The sequence below is a fragment of the Schistosoma haematobium genome, chromosome 4, assembly GCF_000699445.3.
Source record: "Schistosoma haematobium chromosome 4, whole genome shotgun sequence".
NCBI classification, from domain to species: Eukaryota; Metazoa; Platyhelminthes; class Trematoda; order Strigeidida; family Schistosomatidae; genus Schistosoma; species Schistosoma haematobium.
In genome coordinates, this window is record NC_067199.1 from 37,173,925 (window position 1) to 37,197,707 (window position 23,783).

The following is a 23,783-nucleotide window of genomic DNA, read 5'->3' on the forward strand; positions in this document are numbered from 1 at the left end:
GTATTCTAGTTTCATCAGAATCATAAACCAATCGAGGTTAGAGAACCATTAAAAACCTGAAAGTATTGTACGACCGTTTCTTCCTAGTATGAGACTCCTCAGCAGCTCGCACGTGGTTCTCAGACTTGACTAAGACAATCTGTAATTTTGCAATGAAATACATTCGGTTATCCCTACATATATTCTAGTTCACAACCATCATCAAAAAAGTACAGGTATTCATAAATAGTTGTCTACGCAAGGCACTCCGGATCCGTTGGCCAGACAGCATCAGCAATAACCTACTATAGCAGATAACAAAACAACTTCCAGTTGAAGTGGAAATTGGGAAAAGACACTAGAAGTGGATAGGTCAGATTTTACGAAAACCAACAAACTGTATCACAAGGTAAGCCCTACCTTGGAATCGTCAAGGCAAAAAGAAAAGAGGTAGACCAAAAAACAACACTGCATCATGAATTGGAAGCACAAACCGAAAGAATGAAAAGCTATGTTTGTCATGTAAGTATAAGTTAATACATCAGAATTTGTTTATTTGCTTCCAATAAGTCATACATTTAAATGATGAAGACACTGCAGAAAATTTATATTTTCATAAGATAAACGTGTAGCAAAACAAATGTATTCAATTCAATCAAGTTCTGATTAGACCACCATAAATTATGTTATAGTTATTATATATTTCATGTTTTTCCTTTCACATTTTCGAAAGTCATTATTTCATTAAAATTTTATTTTAAATAATAAAATAGTATAAATGTATGCTTATAATGCCTTCATAATTTTTATGCTTACCGATTAAACCATCAGAAGGAATCCGTGTAATTCTGCCATTCTGTATTATATGTGGGGTAGAAATAGGAGTATTATTATGCTCATCACTCATAACGCCTATAGTATCTTGAGATTTCCATGCTGGTCTACTGGCCAATGATGCAGCAACGTTTAACAATGAACCTAAACGTGACTGACTATTCATTTTACTAATTTTCAATTGATTTCCTTTAAGTGCTAAATTTTTATTCAGATATTCTTTAGAACTATCTGGTATACTGGAATAACTTCGACGTGTCGAGACAGTTATTTCGGTTGTTGGTAAATGGTACTTATTGTATTGTCTTGAATTTTTTTCAGATGAAGTAGAGAATTGACCACGTAAGATAACTTTATGACTGCCAGTGCTAATATTATTACTACTATTACGATTATTATTATTACCACTACCAATAATTATCGGGTTATTCACATTACTACCTGCTAAGCTTTTGACAACAGAGATACTAGGAGCAGTAGTCAAATTGATCAAATGTAGTTGGCTATCTAACTGTGGTATCAATAATTGATTAGTTTTATCCATTACATGATAAGGCAGAAATTCATTTGGATTCAACAATGTTTGCCAGTCAATGTACGAAGGTTCTGATCCACTAATGTGTACTCTGTAGTCATAGAAAAAATTGTACAGTAATATCAGTTGTCTATATATAAAGTGTACAACTTTATAATGCATAAACAATTTATGATATCGTGAATAACTGAGAAACTGATTGAAAACTCTTGGGATACGATTAATTTGAACGGAGTTTACACAAACAGGAAACAGAAACCAATGAACACTTTTGAAATGATGGAGATTTGGAGATCAGATGGCAGCTTTAAGTAGTGTTGTGTTATCTGAGAAAGATGACTGAATTCCTGAACTTCGATTGTCGTTCTGGACAAAATTATCAGTACCTACTTCACATTTATCAACTTGAAGTTAGTCGAAGTAATGAACATATTGTTAATACACCCAATAATCTGTGGTTTATCATTAGAGACTAAGAATTAAGTAGCATATGTCATAGTATCCGATCATAAGCGTTATAGAAATATCGCTTGTGTATTTTGGGACCACTGAGTGAGCAATTCTGGGGTAAGATGGAGAGTACAAGGTAAAGATTGGCGAATCATTTAGTGAAGTAGTGAACCTTGATCAAATGAGGTGGTTGAGACATGTACTACCCATACTCAAACATCGTATATTAAGACGGTGGTGTGGCAACATAAGAACAGTATAAGCCTTGGCGAAATAGAGAAACTAAAGCAAATTATAGCACTAAGTTTTCAGCTGTATTTACTATCTGAATCTTAAAGATATCATAACACCGTTAACACGAAAATATGTTGAGTCAAACTTCAACTTAAGATATAATGCTCAATATCCACAAGCTCCACACACAACAAATAGATTCAAATAACATCTTTGTTATAAAGCAGTTAGCATACTTCTATTCCAGCGTTCAAATGAATTATCTCTTCATTCAATTTACCTTTTCCCAATAAACTAATACAAATATCTCTGCAACAGATGTAAATTATGAATAGACAGGGAGCAAATTAAACAGGACTTATCGGTTAATACGATGATTTAAACATTTTCAAAGAATACAGATCATTGGAATGGTGAATAGTTAGAGATTATGAGGAAAATGGACTGTAACCTAAGCATTTCTTAGGTAAACGTTTAATAGCTGCTTTACGTAGTCAAAAATAAACATTTTATGAATTGAACTAATTAAAGCTCAGCCGTTCTAGTGATGCCCAATGAATGGTTTGAAAAAGTCCAGTATATGCATATATTCTATTCATATAGACTATTTTTCACATCTATAGAACAGTACAGAGTGGACTGGTGAGCAGTACATTTGCCCCTTGATCTCCAGATAGACATCTGAACTATGCTACATATGACACGAATTAGCAAAGATTAACCCAGCTTTCTGAATCCGTGCCGAAATTTCGATAAACACCAACTCTTAGAAATAGTAAGATGTGTTTCATAAGTGATTTCAGAAAAAAAGGAAAAATAGTTATTCTAAAGGAAAAAAACTAAACATAATATAACATACGATGCTTTAAATGTTCTGTTTGAATTAGACTTTAATTGAATAAAAATCAATTGATAACCACAATTACAAACACCTTCCAATTCAACAGATTTTAAACGAAACAATGGTGACATTTGATAAGGATCCAAAACAATACATTGATGATAGGCTAATAAAGAATTACGAAATTCAACAGCTTCTTTCCACCAATAATTTGGATTAATTGAATCATTAAATGATGGTATCGATAAAATTTGTGTAAAATTTATTGTTTGATACCAAAATTGAATTTTATTGTAAATATGAATAGCAGCTGTACGTAATACAGAGTGTTTTGTACCAGCTAAGATGAAACAGATTTGAATGTATCTATATAAATTAGGAAAATCATTAAACTGAAAATGAATATACATTCATTTTAGAAAATGTTAATAATGAAATATTTTTTCCAGTTAAACTATTTAATTAGTCTACTACAACCATCATCAACAAAGTACAAGTATTTATAAACAGTTGTTTACGCGAGATACTCAATGTCCGTTGGTCGAAAACCATCAGTAACAACCTACTATGGGAGAGAACAAACCCGCTTAGATAAAGAGGAAATTAGGAAAAAAAACTATGAATGTGAATAGGAAATACATTATGGAAATCACCAAACGGCATCATGAAGCATGCGCAAACTTGGAATCCTGAAAGGAAACGAAAAAGAGGAAGGTCAAAGAACACACTATGTCGAAAATCTGAAGCAGATACGAAAAGGATGAATAATAAGTGGAAAGGATTTCCCAGGACAGAGTTCGATGAAGAATACTGATGGGCGGCCTATTCCCCTCCACGAGGGGTAACAGACGTAAGTAAGTAAGTATATAATTAGTACTTATTCTACAAAACACTAATACAATGTTGTGTAGTGTTTAAGAAAATGGCAATGACTGGCACTAATTCACTAAGTCATAAATAAATATGACTAATTTCGTTTCCCAGTTTTATACAGTGTAAAAAAAGAATGCTTTTGGACTATAATCATTTATTACTATTTGTAACATGTTTTATATCGTGAGAAGTTAACTGTCAAATCAGATAATTATTCTTTGTTTTAAACACATACGCTGTAGTTAAGAGAAAAAGACGAATATAAAATTCGATGAACATGGATACATTAATATGTATTAAATTAACTTATTTACTGGGTTACTTGGGTATGAACCACACTCTAAGTGTGAAAACTAATGATACTATCCAGTTGTCCAAATTAAAGCAGGTGTAGCTGGATTTGAGCCCAGGACTTAGTCGTCGAAAATTGAGCACCTTAACCAATAAGCCAATGCTCAAGGCTGATAGATTGAGAGAGTTAAGTAATAGTACGTGACTGTGCAAAAGCCAGGTATCGCATATACTGTCTCAAAGTTAGGTGATAATCGACAAAATATGAACGAGGCTTGTTACTGGATGGATTTAATTATCCACCTATTCAGCCAACATGTCGTTATCTCGTTCAGAAGGGATAAATGTATAAATAATTTATTTGTGTACATTATCATTCAGTTCTGACAATTAAAGCTTCCTAGTAATTTCTTAGTCTTTGCACTTTCACTGCTTTGTGGGTAAACGTATGGGAAGCGTGAGTTTTTTGTAACCAAATGAAACGTGACAGAATGTGACAATAATATAGAGCTGAATATATAAGATCCAACGTTAGTAACCGAAGTAAAAAAAATTAGATTAGTGGTGGAAAACCCTATTATTACACCGTATATAAGAGCTATTAAATCACTGTTTGATTTTTTGATATGTAATTTTCGACCTTATTGTACAACAGAAATAAATCAATATATGAAACAGATTGAACACATTTTTTTCTAACCAAACGATAAACATGAACGCAGTTTATATCATTATTAGTAAGAGTTTGAAATATCACAATGTAGATATTCGGGACTGAATTTTGACCAATCTTTTTGTTGGTATATGTGCATCCCCTGAGTTGAATGGCCTGATATAGCCGTTTTGACATAAATCCCCTTTCACAATAGACGGATTGTAGCTAACATTGCTAGGTGTACTAATACGGATATCAATACTGGGATTTGATAGGTACATCCAGCCGACGAGTCCCAAAAAGAACGAAACGCGAGACGTGGGTTTCACTACCAGAAATAATCTTTCCGTTCTAAGAAAACACAAGCACAATTATTGAATATATGATAATGATTTAGGTACACAAAAGGAAAAAGAACAAACTTCACGTGTTCACCTACTTTCGAGCAATTTCATAATCATCTTTAGTTTCAAAATGCTTCTTTACACATAAGGAATGGTAGCACCATGCCAAGCATATGCGTGTACTTGTTACTAAACCAATCCACGAAGATTCATCATAATGATTTATTAGTGACTCATATAACCATGAAGCTGATTCATGAGCTCCTTGTGAACTAAATGATCATTAAAAATTTAGAAAATAAAAAATAAGATTAGATGCTGGCTAAGTGGTCTAGAGGTGAAGCGCTCGCTGCAAGACTAAAAGTGTTGGGTTTCATCGCCGGTGGGGTCATGGATGAACATTATCGAAGAGTCCAATACTCGGACGGAACAACGCATCTAGTGATTATCTGCTTTCAATGGTTGTCTAATAAAGATTAGTCTATGATGTAAGCTATGATAATACGACTGTAATAGGCAGCAAAAGAACCCTACAAAATAAAAAATACTGAGGAAAAAAACTAACTAAGCACCTAGATGCCAAAATAAAGGCAAACAGTAGCGTTTAATTGTGACTTACATGACCCTAGAAGATCGACAAAGTAATCTGTTCCAATCAAAAATATGGAAGCGTTAAAACAAGGGGGTGATATTTGTGGTTTTACAACCGAGGCGCAATCTAAAGCTTAAAGGAGAAAGTTTAATTAGGAACAATATGATTTCTAGGAGGGAGAAAAAGGGGTTATTTATTTATTTTAACATATAGATATTGGTACAAGGAGGCACCAAATACATATGCGCCACACAAATCTCATCTGATTTGTGTGAGGGCTATGATACTGCCCGGGTGCCCCAACCGAAGCAGGTGGTTTTCTTAGGGGGCCACACCCGGAATCTTCGACCTAAGGGTCTGATCCACAAGGCAGTGGAGGAACGTAAGGAGATGCAGTCCCATGGTAGCCGGTGACCAACAATTGGTTCATACACCATTTGTTCCTTCAGGATACTGGAGCCCATGTGCACCATTGGTTTGGAATCAGGGTTTTCCAACTCCCCCAGGTGGATTTTTTATAACCAACCTGGTTACAGCGCCGGGTATTCGCTTTTCGTCCTCTCAATTTCGTAAACAACACCCCCGCCACGAGAAGGCAGTGAGTAGGACTTCCCTGGCAGAGGCTATATACGCGTGGCCATGTGAGAGCATTTCGAGAGGGAGAGCTTATTCTCCACACTCTCGGCCATACCAGGGAATATGGGGGCAACGCGACACTCGACGGGGATGAGATTAGAACCCACGCGAGAAAACCCGAATGGATTAGCTGTCCATCGCCTTAAGTACTCGGCCACCTACATTGTGTAAACATATATATAGATATATCGATGATATGTACACCTCTTTGTTCAAATTTTCCAACTACATCTCCTTAGTTATTTATTAATCTTTTCACTTGGATAAATTTGGTTTAGCAAGCATATAAAAAAACATTTATATCAAATGTCATACCTACTAACAGAGATCAATCTGAAAAATGAATCTAGAGTAAAATATCACTAATATATATATACATGAACTTACAATAAGAAATCCGCCAAATCATAAACAATTTCATATGCACGTTTAGGACAATGTATTAATTTTAAAAAGCCAATTAATGTTTGTCCAATTGATGTAAAAATTTGTGAATAAATTAATGATGATGTAAATAATGGAATTAAATGATTATGAGCAAATAATATAGAATGATCTAATTGTATTTGTTCTATATTAATTTGATCTATTTCTAATTTTAATTGATTTCCATTATCATTTTGTTGTTGTTGTTGAATAGAATCTTTAATTATTGATTGTTGATTATTAATTAAACTATCAGTAATTATTTTATTGAATAATGAATATTTTTCACGATGAATAGATAAATTCGATTTGATACACCATAAACCAATGAATTGTCCAATTTGTTTTATATAATTAAATACAATTAACCATAATTCAATAGAATAATTTTCTGAACAAAATATATCTTTTTCATTATTGATTTTATTGAATGAAAATTTATGGATTATTGATGAATTTTCTGTTGATGAACTAGTAACATTATTGATAGGTGATAAATGAGAAGTATTACGTAATAATGGATAATCATAACAACGAAAATGTGTGAAAATTTTATCCACTAAATGACTCATATACCAAATAGTAACATTTGAATCTTTGTTAGCATCGATAAATACACTTTGTGTTGTTATGGTCGGTGATGAAGATGATGATGACGACGACGACAACTGCCTATTAAATGATAACTTTGAAAGGCGTGTAAAATTAATATTCTCTAAAATATTATTGCATGAAAAAGCTGTATCCAATAATTCAATAATTGATTTATTAACATCATCCATTGAACGATCTGAATCTAGTCGGATATTTGTCAGTGTATTTAAACAAATACACAGAATCCAAACAGCGCGAAATAAATTATCCATTTGAATCTACTTTTCAAAAGTAAACGAATTTTTTTTACAAAAATCGGGAAAAAAAAGTAATAAAACGATTTATTAACATGATTGGTGTTTTACTAAGTAATTTTTTAACTAAGATTAATCATATCAAACAAACACTGAGAAAAAATAAGTTGGCTGAAGATACAGTTATTATACAGGTGATTTTCTTGATATACTAATGACACTAGTGAGATAGATATTAGCGACAAGTGACAAATCAAACACTATTCGACAGTTATCAAGAAATCAATATGTTAGTTAGTTGGAAGTAGTCAGGAGAAAACCTTAAACCTAGGTTTCGTGATAGATGACACTCGTCAGCGAGATGTACATGCGATCTTGAGAGAACTGATATTTCCTGAAGGATTAGGACCCGTGTTTTGTAGCCTCACAGTTCGAGACGTTACCACTAAGGTATCTGGTGAGTGACTTGGCAACTCGATCAACAACATACGCTCAGCACTAAGGGATTAAACAAACATGACATTGATCACTACTTAGTTATTAGCCAATCACAAAAATGAAGAGGTTAGTATTATTTTATAATGTTGTTTAAACTTTGGCTGAGCGTTTTGCCATTGTATTAAGTGAAAATAACTAGTAAGAGAAAATTGAACATTGGAGAGAGAATAGATTGGATATAGAGCAGAAAATAAACATTTCCATGGCAGTTGTATTCGTTTATTACATGCCTTCTCCTTTTTTGTTTAATAGAAACTGAATATCACATGTACATCGATTTGTCTGTCGCATTTTTCTTGGATCTTATTTCAACTATATTGAATACATAATATATCTAAGTGACCCTTTAATATTAGAGCGAAATAATCAGAAGACCTACAACTTAAACATATTTGCAGATATCCATTTGTTAAAGTTCTTGAATTTTTATGGATAAAAAATTTAGTATCGTGCCAGATATGCACATCAATGCAACTCGACTTATGTATAAACTAACAAACGTTGTGTGCTACACTTTATACTTAATCAGTTTAGCTATGCAAAAAAGATCATAACTGAATAGGAAATTTTCTTGCCAAGGCCCGAACACTTATGCTTGCAAATCAAGTATATGTATACAGATATATAGTTAGTTAAACTTATCTGAACAGGGATGTGTAGGTAGCGACCATGTGTAGATGAATAACTCACAACGGTCCGTACTCACTTGACTTTTAAATACTACGTAGTCTTGAAAAAGGATATGACATATCAGGTCTTGGCTGATATATATATATATATATATATCGGAAATTATTATATCGTTAGAATAAGAATTTACTTACATCTAATATGTTTATTTCAGTCAATGTAGAACAAATGGTATGATAAGCAAATGCAGGGAATTCATTTAATCGATCACATATACATAATATTGATGCTTGTCTGGATAAAAGGTAATTTTTCAATTCGAATAATGTAGCGTTACGGGTTTTTAAACGACTAGACTGTTTTATTTCTGTATTAGTCACATCTAAAGAATAATCACACACATAATGTGATACTTCATCCGATGATGATAATTGTGTTAATCGATCTAACCATTGAGGACGTTTAGATCCTGAATAGAATGACAGATGCAGACAGAAATTCATGAGATTGTGAAAATCAACAAAAAGGATTTGATACTTTTAAAATTGTTTAATCTACAAGTGAACTGGGATAATCTGCAACGTGTTCAATGATCACTTAGTGTGTTGTGCCAAGCACTGGTAGTGATTTTTCCAGTTCATTTAGTGGATCATTACTACATACTGAAGTGTAGTTTTTACTAAGAATTTCGTTTTAAGCATCTGGATTTACAATTGGTCAGTACATAAAGCGATGGAGTTTGAAGTGAAAGGTATCGGGTTCAAGTCCCGGAGTGAACACCAACTCTGGGATGCAGATACATCCAGCTGACGAGTCCAAAACAAGGCGAAAATCACATCTTGGATTCCACTGTTATCCACCATCCATCTCTGCCCAAAAATGCTTGTGACTTACTGGCAATATCGAAACGGTCCATACAGAATGCACATATTCCGAAAAAGACTGATCAATTGCAGTCCTGAACATCAATAGGAGGTATTAAACAACTAATATATATATGAATTAAGACTAATTAAGTAATGTATGGATCGAGTGCCCAGTTTAACATTATTGTATTTCGTATTGAAGATAAATCAGTTTTAGTTCATTTATTACATTATTTTGTCTCTTGAGATTCATCTTAATCATGAATAGCGTAGATACAAGTTAAGATTACAAATCGTTTCACTTTTCGGCAATTCGTACTGCTTACATTTTTGTTCGAATTCTATATATTTGTTTAAATGAATACGTTAATTAATATAAAATTAGATTCAGATTATTTGATAAATAAAATGTTAACAGATCTATCAGTAAACATCACAATACTGTTTTAATATCCTTTTGACAGATAAACATATCAAACTATAAAAAAAACACCAGAAAATTATTGAAAATTTAAACAAAAAATTGCTTACCTAATTGTGTTGACGCTTTAATACATTTAGAAAGTAATTCGGTTGCTTCACGATACTCATGTAAAGCATGTTCATGTCCACCAAGAAACAAATACATATGCGCTAATTCTTCCTGTGTAATTGTTAAACAATATAAAATACAAATAGGTATGCATCAAAACATAAATTGATATTAATTCAATAATTAACGCAAATTATATGTATATGGTAAACACTATCACTTCCAAGTAAATTTATGAATCCAAGATAGAATTTTATCAGATATTGGAAAATGAGCATACTTAATTTAAACACTATGACAAAATAGATATCTGTGGGGGGGAATTCAAAACAATTTTTAGTAACAGTATTAATAATCTATGGAAAAAGTAGAAGAAACATTTCAATTGAACTAGTCATTTCTAGTTAATCCAAGTTACTACTAATGAATAATAACAGGGATAAATGGTAAATACAAGAAGCATTTACTTATTAGAATAATTCCTATTTATTTATACAGAAATTAATTCAACTTTGACATTAGTATAGTAATAGAAAATAACAATAACTGTGTAAAATAAAAATATAAATGAGGAGATACGTAGAAACATTAGGTAAAACAATACGATACTGATGAGTTTAAGTCAACTAATCAGATTGAAGATAACGGTTTTTGAAATTCGGCACGAAATTTAAAGCACAATTACGAATAGCCTATTACTCAAAGCAATGGTGTTTGACTATATTTCGTATGTTGACTGATTTTGAAGGGGATGTGATTGTATTGAAATTGATGGAACTATTATCCGTAAAAAAGGTATAATAGAGGTAGAAAAGTAAAAGCGGATTGAGCAGGTAGTATTTTGATAAACTATTATTACCCGATTAAAATGCAGGTGATAACAATGAAGTATTAACCACAAAAAATCAGAAATAGTGAAATATACATAGAGAGTTTCCACAAGATCAGTGAATTTATTCAGCTTAAGTTTAAGTCCATTAGGATTGAATTCATAGTAAGAACGATATAGGAATTTGTCCATATGACTTCATAGCATTCTTCCAATGGAGCCTTTAGACAACCAAAACATTTCTAAAAATCTGATAGCCCATGTTCTTCATTGTTTCAAGCCGGATATAACTTCTAGTAATGGATGTGAGAATTAACGTCACTCTATTTGGAGTATACTCAAAATAACCTTTCTGCAACGTCCTATCCCATATTTCGAAAACCAGTTAATTAAATTAAAGAAATTACTACTTGCCCAATCTACTTTTACATTTCTACCTCTATTATACCTTTTTTTACGGATAACGGTCTAACCAATTTCAATACAATCACATCCCCTTCAAAATCAGTCAAAATACGAAATATAGTCAAACACCATTGCTTTGAGTAATAGGCTATTCGTGATTGTGCTTTAAATTTCGTGCCGATTTTCAAAAACCGTTATCTTCAATCTGATTAGTTGACTTAAACTCATCATCATAGTATAATTTCACAATAATCGTCATTACCTTTCTATCTAAATACTCAAAATAATCCCATGTAAAGGTTGAACATGAATCGGTCAGCATTTGTAAATGTATATCATAATCAGCAATAATTGACATACAAGCCGATATGATAGATTTACGAACAAGATAAGTTAACTGATCCCATGATTCATTGAATAGTTTTTCTTCAGTTGAATTAGGTGCTGGTACTTCTAAAAATTGTCTTTAAAAGATATAAAAACTGTATACATGGATTATATCATATTAATATATGCTTGCTTTGATAAACTGATTATCTAAGCAAGTAGTCAAGTAAAAACAAGCTTACGTGAGATGAAGAATTAAAAAAATAGTCAGATTCTTTGGGCTGAGAATAGCAATAAATTCGGTTTACAAAAGTGATTCGAAGCAAAATGGTTAATGAAGAAAGCACCAAACAAACAAGGTGCCTAGTCAATCGAATACAGCTGAGTAGTAACTTTAACATTAATATGTGGATTGGATTCAAATAATGCTGATCTCTGGATATCCGTTTCTCGTCTCACTATGTCTATATACAAAAGTTCTCAATGACTGATTTACTAAATTTCAAGAACGTAAACAATACATATATCATGCGATGTTGGCAAGTAAAACCTTATGACAATTCAGGTCAAAGATCTAATAAAGTTCTCAATATATGTTTAATGTCTCGAATTGGAGAAACTGGAATGTTGATTTATATACCTATTTAGTCAAAAAATTTGAAGTGATGTTACTGATTACTTCACCGTACATGAGATAGTAGCAACAGATAAGGTAGACAGATAATCAAGGAAATATGGAAATAAGCACAAATATTTTAGTATATTTGAACTTTTATTTTATTTTATTTATTTAAACACATGAATATTGATACAAGGAGGCACCAAAGAGATATGCACCACATAAGTCATTCGATTTGTGTGAGGGCTGGGATATTGTCTGGGTGCCCAAACCGAAGCAAGTGGGTTTCTTACGGGAACACTTCCTGAGCCTTTGAAATAAAGGTCTAATCCACAAGACAGTGGAGCGAAGTTAGAAGATGCAGTCCCGTGGTAGCCGATGACCTACAATAGGTTCATACGCTTTTTGTTCCATCGGAATCCTGGAGCCCATCCACTCTATTGGTCTGAAATAAGTGTTTTCCGACTCCCCTAGGTGGATCCTCCGTACCCACCGATCCGGTTCAAGCCCCAAACATTCTCTTGTTGTCCTCTCAATTTCGTAAACAACACCGCTGTCGTGAGAAGGTAGTGAGTAGGACTTCCTTGGCAGTAGTTGTATGCACGTGGCCATGCGAGGTTATTTGGAGATGGAGAGCTTATTCTCCCCACTCTCGGCTGTACCAGGGCATTTGGGGGCAGTATATTTGAACTGTGGCTGGCAGTAAAGCCCATGATAAGTTTTTTGTCCTATACCAAAAAGACAATTTACAGACGATTCGCTGAGGATACATGTATGGCAACAGAGGTTGATCGACCGTTATTAAAACTCAGCAACATTTCTGAATCATTTCTATTCAATACAAAAAAAATCCAGTGTCTTTTTTGACACTACGCAACCAGCATATTACTCTTATCTATCGTTACACACGAAATACTACAGAACTATACAATTACCAGGCTTTTGTACAGTTCCACAGTCCTATAACAAGACAGCAAATGGAATACACATTTGACCAATATAATCCAAGATGAGATATACACACAATATGGACTACAGTATAATCTTACGGTTTCAGAATCTTAAACTGGTAAATCGAATATCATTATACTTATGAGCGTTCTGATATTGCAGGTGTTAACTGATACAATCAACGTTCGAAAAATAGTATGTGTTCACCTGACATCAAGAGGGATAATCACGGGGAACGGTATAACTGATGAGTTTTAGAAAAAAAACACCCAATACTTTAATTTCAAATATTTTTTCCTTCGAAATTAACATATTGAGTAATTGGATATAACACATTAAACAAAGTGAAAAACATCAATCAGAAGACTTACCGGTCGCCTGTACGAACGTTAAAATCACTTCTAATTTTGTCAAGTACATTTGATTTTTGTAGAATTTTTGGTGTGTTATATTGTGGATCAGAATTAACCATAATAATAAGCCAGTCAAATACATTTCTGGCACGTAAATGGCCTAACCAACTACCGATAGCATTCCGTCCACCATGTGATGTATAATGAGAAACATCCTAAAATATTCAATGAAAAATCGAAAAACATCAAAGTTCTAGTTAATTGTTGAACATTTAGTAACAAAAACAATGTATGATAACAGTATTAAAAATAATGACATATTTGAAGTTCGAAGCATACATTGTCCTTTTGACAACATACATCCACATTAATGTGTTGGTAGTTTACTTTTTAGAATTCAAATCTGGAGTTTTGAACGTGAATAGTTCAGAGTATCCAAATTTTTTTATCCATCCGTAAAACTCTACCATATAAATAGACCACAGAAATCTTCGATTGAGGAAAAGAATCATCAAAAAAAGCCAGAATCAAAAAATGGAAGGGAAGAGATTATGGATAGCAGAATATTAAAAAGTAAAATAGTCAGCAGTCAGAATGCATTATAGAAGAACAGTTCCACTTATCTTTAGTCATACATCAAATAATTTACAGTTGATTGAATAGTGAACAATATCGTGTATGTTAAATTCTTATTATTATTTATCGAATTGCATTGATTGAGTTGCAATGTAATCACTAGTCCAAGGTTTACTGTTGACTACCGCCAATTGCCATCAACTAATTTATTCCACCATTAGTCTTTCTACTGTCTAGTAAAAATGGGTCAGAAAATATATACTTCTATACATACTGTTCCAGTTACAGTCAATTACTTCATAGAATGATACAACTTAATCATATAACTATTAGGGATTTACTGTAAATGATAATACATTACGAGATAAACACTAACTGAACATTCGCAACATATGATCGGTAATGTACAACACATATGACATTCAGCTAGAATATGTACAAATAACCAAGGCCAAAAGTTGGAAAGGGTTTTTGAATCTTAATAGAAAACTTGTTAGTAATCACTAATACAGTTCGGATATTCCGTAAGATTTTGTTGTCCATCATTAAACCAACAAAACGATAAAGTTTTTTTCAAACAAAACATTTTCATTTGTATTGGTTATTCGAATCTTCCCAGTGATGTTAGTCTCTCTTGACATATGTGCACCCAGTGAGGATTGCCTCGATATTACCATTAGGTCACCAACACTTTAGATGTGTGATTAGTTAACTGAGCCTACTAAAACTAGAAAGAAAGGTTTATATACAACTTTAGTGGGATAACTACGTGATTTAGCTGATTAAAATCTCTCTTTACACTTTAAAGTGTATTACATTCTTAGAAACTAAGATGTACAAAAGAGTAATACTTGAGTTAAGAATCATATATTTACCTTTGAACTTAGTATTCACTCTTCTCTATGCGAATAAAAGAGGAATTTTAAGTTAATGAACCGGAGTACTTTACTATGACCTATCCACTTAATTAACCAAACGGTCATATGATTTGATATCTAATTAGACGTAGAGCACATTCACATTTTATCAACCCCATACGTCGACAAATATTCATCCCACTACCGAAAATGCATCTCCAGGCACACTTAAAATGTAGTTAAACATGATCAACTAAACACATTAAAAGATTTGTATCAGTTAGGTTTTTAACAATTTTTCAGGCTTCGACTAGGGCAATTACTAAAGCCACTTAAGTTAGGCGAATCACAATAAATAGAATAAAAACAGTGATTGTTACTTACATTTGAAGTCACATAAATATAAAGTAATGGTTGAAATGTACCGACAGGTCGAATAGGTCTTCCACTTGATAAAACTTTGACGTTAGACTGTAACTGGCTAACACGAAATCTTGTAAAACATGCTCCCAATCGTACAGAATGAACCATTGACAGTTTGGGATGCTTCCATACCACCTGCTGACTCCCCAAAGTCGATAAACAGCGGCTTTCGAAATAAGGTAAAAGATTTTCATCACCAGCACCTAAATTTAAAATAAATATAGATCTCTAGGTATTTATGAGTTGAAATTAATTTAAATGAACGATGACAAAATAATGACATCCTTTCCAACAAAGCTCAAGCAACACTCATGAAAATCTGATCCGAAAACAACTACCGTCTTAAAGAACTAGATGGGGTTAATCATCGCCATGACCTAACCAAACACTTCTTGGGGTTTCTTGAAGATAAGGCAAGAAGCAACACGTTTCGATTCCGACGGTGAAGTTGTAGCGGAAAATGGCGGCAGCGTGGTCTTCTTCACAAGTAAAAAGCAACTTCAGTGACACTACCTTCACACACATGCAAGGACCGATTATTAAAGGTTGGTCCTATGAATAGTACTTACACTTGCTTCATGAATCCTAGGTGCAAGTGTTAAGGTTTGTGAAGTACACGAACCTACGTTAACAAAATGGTAACGTTGTGATATATTAAGGTGCCTGAACATAGTAGAAACCATGATTCAGTAAGGGTTTAGACTTACTTCTTACTGAATCTGTATTTCAAACTTCATACTACTTTTACTGTTTTATTTATTTGTAATATTTCCATATTACTTAGTGTCGAACTCTATATTGTAGAGGAGGGGAACATTGCAATATTTCCATCTTACACAATGATACGAGTTTCGGCCACAGTGCTCATGTTATAGCATTTCACTAGTCTATTTAGACTCTATTGTGAAACCAATGAGAATAAGATAAATTTCAAAATAAATCTATCAAAATTTTGATTTTTACAGGTTTACCGGCTAAAATCAACTGCTGATGAAATACAACATCAAAATTACAGACAAATTATATAATTAGCAAGCAAACAAACAGTATAGTGAGTTCTACTTCAGGTGATTTATAAAATAAACATCAATTAAAAAGTTAGTCTTTGAAACAAATGTAACAAAATTCTGGGAATATAATATTAACCAGTTGTTTAGTGGAGAAATTCATATTACGAATGACTTACATGAAATAACTGGTTTCAATATAAAGTCCATTGAGAGTGTACTCAACTTGATAGTTAAGTAAGGTGGTTTCTAATGTTCTAATGAATGGAAGAAATCAAGTTGTAGTGTTGTTTTGATAGGAGTGAGAAATATAAGCAATCTGACAATGACACCTGAAAATTCAAATGAAGTAGGTACAATTCTACGACGATAAGTTCTGTATAGTTACATATTTATGTTAGAATATTTGAAAAAAGCCTTAAATTACTCATAAAAAATGCCATAATGATAAGAACAGATTTAGTACATTCAACTAGAAAGTGAATATCTTCACACTGTTGTATGCCATTATTCAGCCTTCCAGAGAGATATTAGCTAAGAGCATTTCGCTCGATTCAATCAAACTCTGAACTATCTGGAAGTTTTACACTCATTGGTGAGCGACTCATATTTTAGGATTACTGCGTTACTGAACAATTTGAGGTAGGATAAAGGCTATTCAAACTGTCTTTGACGTCAAGCGTTTATGACTTTAGTGAGCTCCGAGGCAACCAATAGTGTACATTCTTAAGATCAACATGAACACGAACACGAATCGACAGTGTAAATTGCAGGGAATGATGAAATTTGTGAACGTAAATTGTCATGTATGTGTTGGAAAAAGGAATGTAGCAAATGTGACACGCGTGTGTAGCAGATTAAGTAATCCATATCTGTGTATATAGGTATGTAAGGTTGACTGAGACCAATTTGTAGGGTTTTAGCAGTTTTAGTTACTGGATTTTCTGGATGTATATATGAGACTGCTAAAGTTATTAAAAGTCTCTGCAGCTGGGATAAAAATTGATTGCACTGGTCTACATAGCATCATTCACAATTTTAAAACAGTTAATACTTTATCAGTCTGTAAATAGACCCCAAATGCCCTGATACGACCGAGAGTGGGGAGAATAAGCTCTCCATCTCCAAATAACCTCGCATGGCCACGTGCATACAACTACTGCCAAGGAAGTCCTACTCACTACCTTCTCACGACAGCGGTGTTGTTTACGAAATTGAGAGGACAACAAGAGAATGTTTGGGGCTTGAACCGGATCGGTGGGTACGGAGGATCCACCTAGGGGAGTCGGGAAACACTTATTTCAGACCAATAGAGTGGATGGGCTCCAGGATTCCGATGGAACAAAAAGCGTATGAACCTATTGTAGGTCATCGGCTACCACGGGACTGCATCTTCTAACTTCGCTCCACTGTCTTGTGGATTAGACCTTTATTTCAAAGGCTCAGGAAGTGTTCCCGTAAGAAACCCACTTGCTTCGGTTTGGGCACCCAGACAATATCCCAGCCCTCACACAAATCGGATGACTTATGTGGTGCATATCTCTTTGGTGCCTCCTTGTACCAATGTTTGTGTTTAGGTCAAATAAAGTCTGTAAATAATTTTACCATTTTGTGATGCTATTCCATCTGATTTTTAGTTCTGTATTACCACTCTTATAAACATTCCTTACTTTTGTTTTTGCCTGTCACTGAATTGTCCAACAGAGAATACTTAGACAGATAGATTGTATCTGCCACTGATGTTATTTTCTATCTTCGGAGCCTAATGCAGTACACAAACAACTACAGAAAACATAAAGGGACAGAGCTGAATTCAATTTAGCTAACTACGATATGCCATCGTAAAATGTTCTAGCTTGATAAATTTCAGTTATCGAGATAAATGCTATTTTGTTGGACTGAGTACTCAGATCTAGTGAACTGGATAGATGCAAAAACCTTCAGTTGGAAGATGGATTAGTTTAATAGCTAATGTATTGGCTTGAGAATAACTCCAGCGGCCTATATGGCCAGTTGACACTGCCCTTAGAAATGGATAAGCCTAATTTTAATACGAAACAAAAGTTCTGGGACACTACCAGTCGTCGGAACATCAGTAACCGCTCAAAACTATGGAACGCTCTGATGAACGTTTCACAACTGAGTTTACAGAGGGATCTTATATGCTGACTAGTATTGGAGGTCATTTTCGATATAGTAAAGAGGTTGTGCAATGCTAAGCACATCTTTGTACCTAGACCAAAATAACATAAATATAGCAAGTAAAAATACAGATTACTTCGTAACCTTAATTCGTTCTTTATGCACGACGTGTAGGGAATAGATAAGTAGATAGTTTTAAATATCAGTAAGCAGAGACGATTGGATATATCAGCCCATTTTTACGTGAACCATGGGTGAGTTAAGGTCCATTTTACCAAAGGGGTTTTTCCACAGGAATACCACAAGTCACGTAAACAGTCCTTTTGTAGTCTCTGGTATTTTCGTAAGATATAAAGAATTAAGTCATAACACAGCCAACCAATGATTCTCCCAAAGTTATTAGTAAACGCTCTCTGCATTATGATGTGCATATACTATGTGAAAATTGTCACATACGAACCTAGATATTTGAATTCTCGTCTCCATGTGGCAATTTTGGTCTGAAGGTTTAGTCATGAGCGCTTCGGTGACTGTCCCAGTGAAGAAGCCTTTATAGTATATATTACAAACCAAGCCCAAATTCACTATAAGAAATACTATAATATGCTATATTGGTTCGTGTTTAGCCTTAAATAATCTGGGTTTTAGGGAAGTGTTTGGAGCAGTGTGTGTGAGGGAATCTGAGAATAGGACAAAAAAGTGAACCAACGACTCAGATATTTCGTAGAATGCACTTACATTTATAAGTGAAAACAACTGATAGCAATCAATAACAGCATGTACCAAAGTCAATTCGACAATCACAACTAGGAAAGCTAGTATGAGATCTTAAATTCGTCACAATGCATTTACGCCAAACTGTAGACAGTGTGAACATATCGGGCGGGTGAACAAAAGGCCCGTATCCAATATCTTTATATCCAGCTTGAACATTCCGGTTACCTTGCGCCCGCTTCCTGATGTTACGCTACGGTCTCAAGCCTTTAGTATCATCCAATGTGGATATTCCAGCCATTCGACTGCACTAACCCCAATGGATTTGATAGGTGATAAGGGATTAATTTCTCTTGGATATAAATGTGTGGGTTTGTTCTAGGGGTGTAAGGTTGCTAAGATCAGCAACTGCCACATTACTGAGATTAAAATTGGTTTGCTGAGGAATAAAGTATAGTTCAGAGAAGTGAAGTGAAGATAACAGTTAATACCTACTACCTTTGTTAAGAGCTTGTATAGACCGATTGATTTCTTTAGGATCACTTCTTGTTGTTTCTGTACGGTTCCAGATTTTCCGTAATGCCCAACGGTTGGTAGTCTAGTCACTCGACTGGAATAATTCTAGTTAGTTCACTAGTTATTTATCAAAATGTATAGTTTAAACTTTGAGTGGGTTTGTCTCAGGGCTGTAGGAATTCTGGATACCAGCAGCCATCATGTTACCAGGCAAAAGATCGGTTGGTCGTAATGTGAAAAGTGACAATGGAAAGAACTAGAGTGCTTAGAGGAGACGATTGTTCCAAGAAATAATAAGCAAACAGATAAATAAGTAACTTAATTACCTGGTAAGACACGGTATGCAATATAGGAATTATAAGGATACAAATGGGAAACAGTGATGGTGGTAAGCGAGTTAAGAATACGTTAGTTTTGTGTTACAACGATAACTTCAGGTGAGGCACACCTGGTCTAAGCGAGAGATGGTAGTCCATAAGCGCGTAAATATTTATCAAGTCTCTTCTTGAAGTTATCCATTGTGGGGGCCGTGGGCACTTCGGCTGTGATAAAGTGGTAGCGTAACTTGGTTTTCACATTTTGATGTGCAGTCTTTTGAGGGTTGTCTTAAGGGGTGTGATGTTGGTTTTCTGGTAGGATACTCGTATCTGGCGTGATTTGGCGTACTTAGTACATCACCTGCTAATATCAAGTCACCCCTCATTCTTTCGTAGCTCAGAGAGGATAATCCGACTTGTTGAAGTCTGTCTTCGTAAGATTTACTCTTTAGCTCTGTTATCCACTTAATTGCCAGTCTTTACATTGTTCCTAAGAGACTTATGTCTCTCTTTGAGAGAAGTGGAGAGACAGTATAGTGGACTTCACAATGGCGCCGTGAGTACGTTATAAAGAGTTAAGAACAATTTTGAGATGATTGTCTTCTTACAAACTGAAGAGTTGGGTTTGCTTTGGTTACCTCCACTGTGTAGTTTGAACTAGTGTACAAGCTTTCCAAGATTACCAGCCTAGGATCGTACTCTGAAGAGACAGCTGGGAGTGGATTTCCACGGAGGACATAGTCCTCTATGTCACAGGTGCAAAACGTCCATGATGTGACATTTCAACAGGTTGATTTTCAACCCAATATCCACTGCTCAATTACAGGTTGTTTTCACAATCTTGATGAGCTCAAATGAGTCCCCTTCACCTCTTGTGGGTGTCCATATCTTTGAGTAGTCCGTGTAGGGTAATGCTACTGAGCTAAAGGGTCGTTGTTGAAGATCGCAATCAGAGGTAGGTCAGAGACTGTCTTTTGTGGAACTCTTGGTTTCAAAAGCCTGCAGCTGATGTGCACTCCATTCACCTATGTCCAGAACATTCTGTTTTTTGGCTGGTTTCGTTACCAAAACGGAAGTGGGTTAGTGAAACCCATTTTCGCAATCTTCCTTATAAGGAGTACATGTGACAGTGTCAAAGACTCTGTGAAATCAGGGAATATTACACGGATCGGTATTCCTTACTCCAAGAAGGTCGACCAACTGTCCCATGTTATAAGGAGATTCAACACACAGGTCTTGCATTTACTAAGCCTGTGTTGGGTCCATGGATAATGTTGTTTTCATACATGTATTCTCTCAGATTTTCATCGACTGGTCCCTCTATTACCTTCGACACTATTAGCATAAACCCGTCGTATTGCCTAGGAACCGAAAAATTACAATAACGGTGAGCTCAGCTATCACGCAAACTGCATTTTAATGCTGAGTCGCCACCGTTTTTCCGTCTTGTTTTCCCAGTAGACTGTGTTAACCGGAGTATGTGACGTCCTTTCCTCCTAATTTGTCATTGCTTACTGCTCTGACTAAGAGTAGGAATCCAGGTATGAGTGTGATTTGGGTGATTAGTTGGATACTCGTTTATGATGCCCGAGTTGAACAATCAATGCTGTATACAATGCTATACGTTTCGTCACCTTGTGTCATTTTAGATTTGCTTATAAGCTTGTTGACAGATAAAAGGGATTTTTTAAATTATTATTTGCCCCATGCATTAGAACCTCCACTAGTCGTCCTTGTAATGATAGTGTAGGTACTGGTAGAAATGCTATTACCGTGCGGTTTATTCGGTAGACTAAGGGTCGAATGTGAAACAGTATAGGGACTGAGTGCACAAGGCTTAAGTTACGAAATAGAAAATTGTGAAAACAAATGGATATAGGCTACATAAGAATGAAGCTTAAAGGGTACTTAAAATCACAGCACAACCTTTAACTGTTCTACCCAACAACTTCGCGTGAACCCAGTAACTTTACATAGGTTGTATGTTCGAATGAGACTCACTACATTTCACAGTTGAAACAGTTAAGAAGAGAGCAGTCGATTGACATGGCTAGGCCTATTACACAATGGTTCAACCTTGGTATGATTACGGTTGACAGATATGCCATTGTGCTTGTCTACCAGTAAGGAAAGAAGCAGTTTGTGTCTTCCGGAGGGGTGAATATTCTGATCTGGCAGTTGAAACTTGACACTTCGTGTCGTTGGTGTGACAATAGATTCAAACAGCGCGTGGCAGAAGTAGCGAACTGTTATCACTCGCCATATGCATCTTCATGGTAGTGAAGCACTCTTGATAATGAAATAGTGTGGTCCTAATCATATCGATTCTGGATCCGAGGTGTATAATAAGTTAATAGTTAGTAGCGAAACTGATCGGCAAGCAACACTTGGACTAACCATTCTCTGTACATACGGAACTGACGTAAACGTCTGGCCTCCTTTTGAAAGGTTCTGCATAAAGTATCTTCTTTATCATCTTCGGTGAGGAGTTCATCAAGTTAATTGGGTTTACTTTTTAGTTCGATCACACTTTTGAGTACTTGTCTCTGTACATATTCCGGGAGGGCAATGTTCCTCCTGAAGTAATCGCGGGTTTTATTTTCACCTGAATTGTATTCAACATGTCATTTGGTTTCGGTATAATTCTCTATGAATTTCGGCGAATATAGGTTTACATGAGTACATGTATTAGTGAAAGCATGCTTTTCTTTAAGGTTTTCCTTCACGCAGAGTTTACTAGTGTGTCCAAAAAGGGTTCATGAGATCCCCTTGTGGCAGCTTATTGGACAGAAGATGTCGTAGTTTAAATAAATTCTGCTGGATAGGCCTTCTTTTATCAATACTTGCAATCATATTTACCGATTAACTTGCACGTACCAAAGCACATACATTGGTAGAACAGAGAAGAAAAATATGTTAACCTTCCGGACCTCGTTCGGAAGAATTTGAGGTTGAGAGTCGAAATAGCCTCAAGTAGTTCAATTACTCGACATACCAGGTATCTCCCTACAATAACTGCGATCTTCCGAAGTTAACATAAGACGAAGATACACGGTGTCTCTTCGGTTTGCCAGAGTAGTAGCAATAAAAAGCTCAGACCAGATTTATGTATCTAGTAAGAGACATTAATCAACTTGTCCTCACCCCAGTAAATTTACATCTTTGACTTAGTCACCTGAACTGTTGACAAGGAAGATGTTCAGGATGTTAATATTGTGGTTCATTACCTTACATTCATAAGAAAAGAAGCCTACAGTTTGGCGATCCCAGAAAAGCCGATTTCACTCCCTTATGCAACTCTCAAGTAACTTTCAGACCATGTAAAGTGTACACATCTTCGAATACAGTGAAGAAACGATTCGTCAGGACATCAGGAGTTCCACCACATCTATACGTCATACCAGTCCAATGCGTAATCAAGATTATTCATTGAGAAGTTGCGAAGCAGGTCACGAAGATAACCACAAGTTTGGTAAGCGCTTGTTCTGTGGTAAGTTTCACCCATGTAATTTATGCGTATTTCGTAATTGTAAATGCTTGAAGTGTGGTATGATTAGACACACACAGGCAGTTTCTTATACTACTACTCTTTTCGATACAAGCAATGATAAATTTTGTGATTCTGGTCCTAATAAGTTGTGTGTTTCTAACGATCAATCATCTTTATCCTCGACTTAGAGAAA

The 23,783-nt window shown here is 34.8% G+C and overlaps 1 protein-coding gene across 2 annotated transcripts in view; it reads right to left on the reverse strand.

Annotated features, from left to right (window-relative positions):
• TRAPPC10_1 (Trafficking protein particle complex subunit 10) overlaps nt 1-19,522 on the reverse strand; it is a 40,866-nt gene extending 21,344 nt beyond the window's left edge. For both annotated transcript variants that reach the window (XM_051216326.1, XM_035729729.2), the window contains exons 1-11: nt 19,292-19,522; nt 16,591-16,743; nt 15,366-15,607; nt 13,567-13,763; nt 11,561-11,762; nt 10,064-10,175; nt 8,861-9,135; nt 6,652-7,562; nt 5,132-5,308; nt 2,892-3,239; nt 796-1,439 (exon numbers count right to left, since the gene is read on the reverse strand). In XM_051216326.1, the coding sequence (XP_051066903.1) occupies nt 796-1,439; nt 2,892-3,239; nt 5,132-5,308; nt 6,652-7,562; nt 8,861-9,135; nt 10,064-10,175; nt 11,561-11,762; nt 13,567-13,763; nt 15,366-15,607; nt 16,591-16,621 (3,139 nt within the window). In that variant the 5' untranslated portion in view covers nt 16,622-16,743; nt 19,292-19,522. The remainder of the gene's footprint in view (nt 1-795; nt 1,440-2,891; nt 3,240-5,131; nt 5,309-6,651; nt 7,563-8,860; nt 9,136-10,063; nt 10,176-11,560; nt 11,763-13,566; nt 13,764-15,365; nt 15,608-16,590; nt 16,744-19,291) is intronic.
• Nucleotides 19,523-23,783: the final 4,261 nt, after the last annotated feature.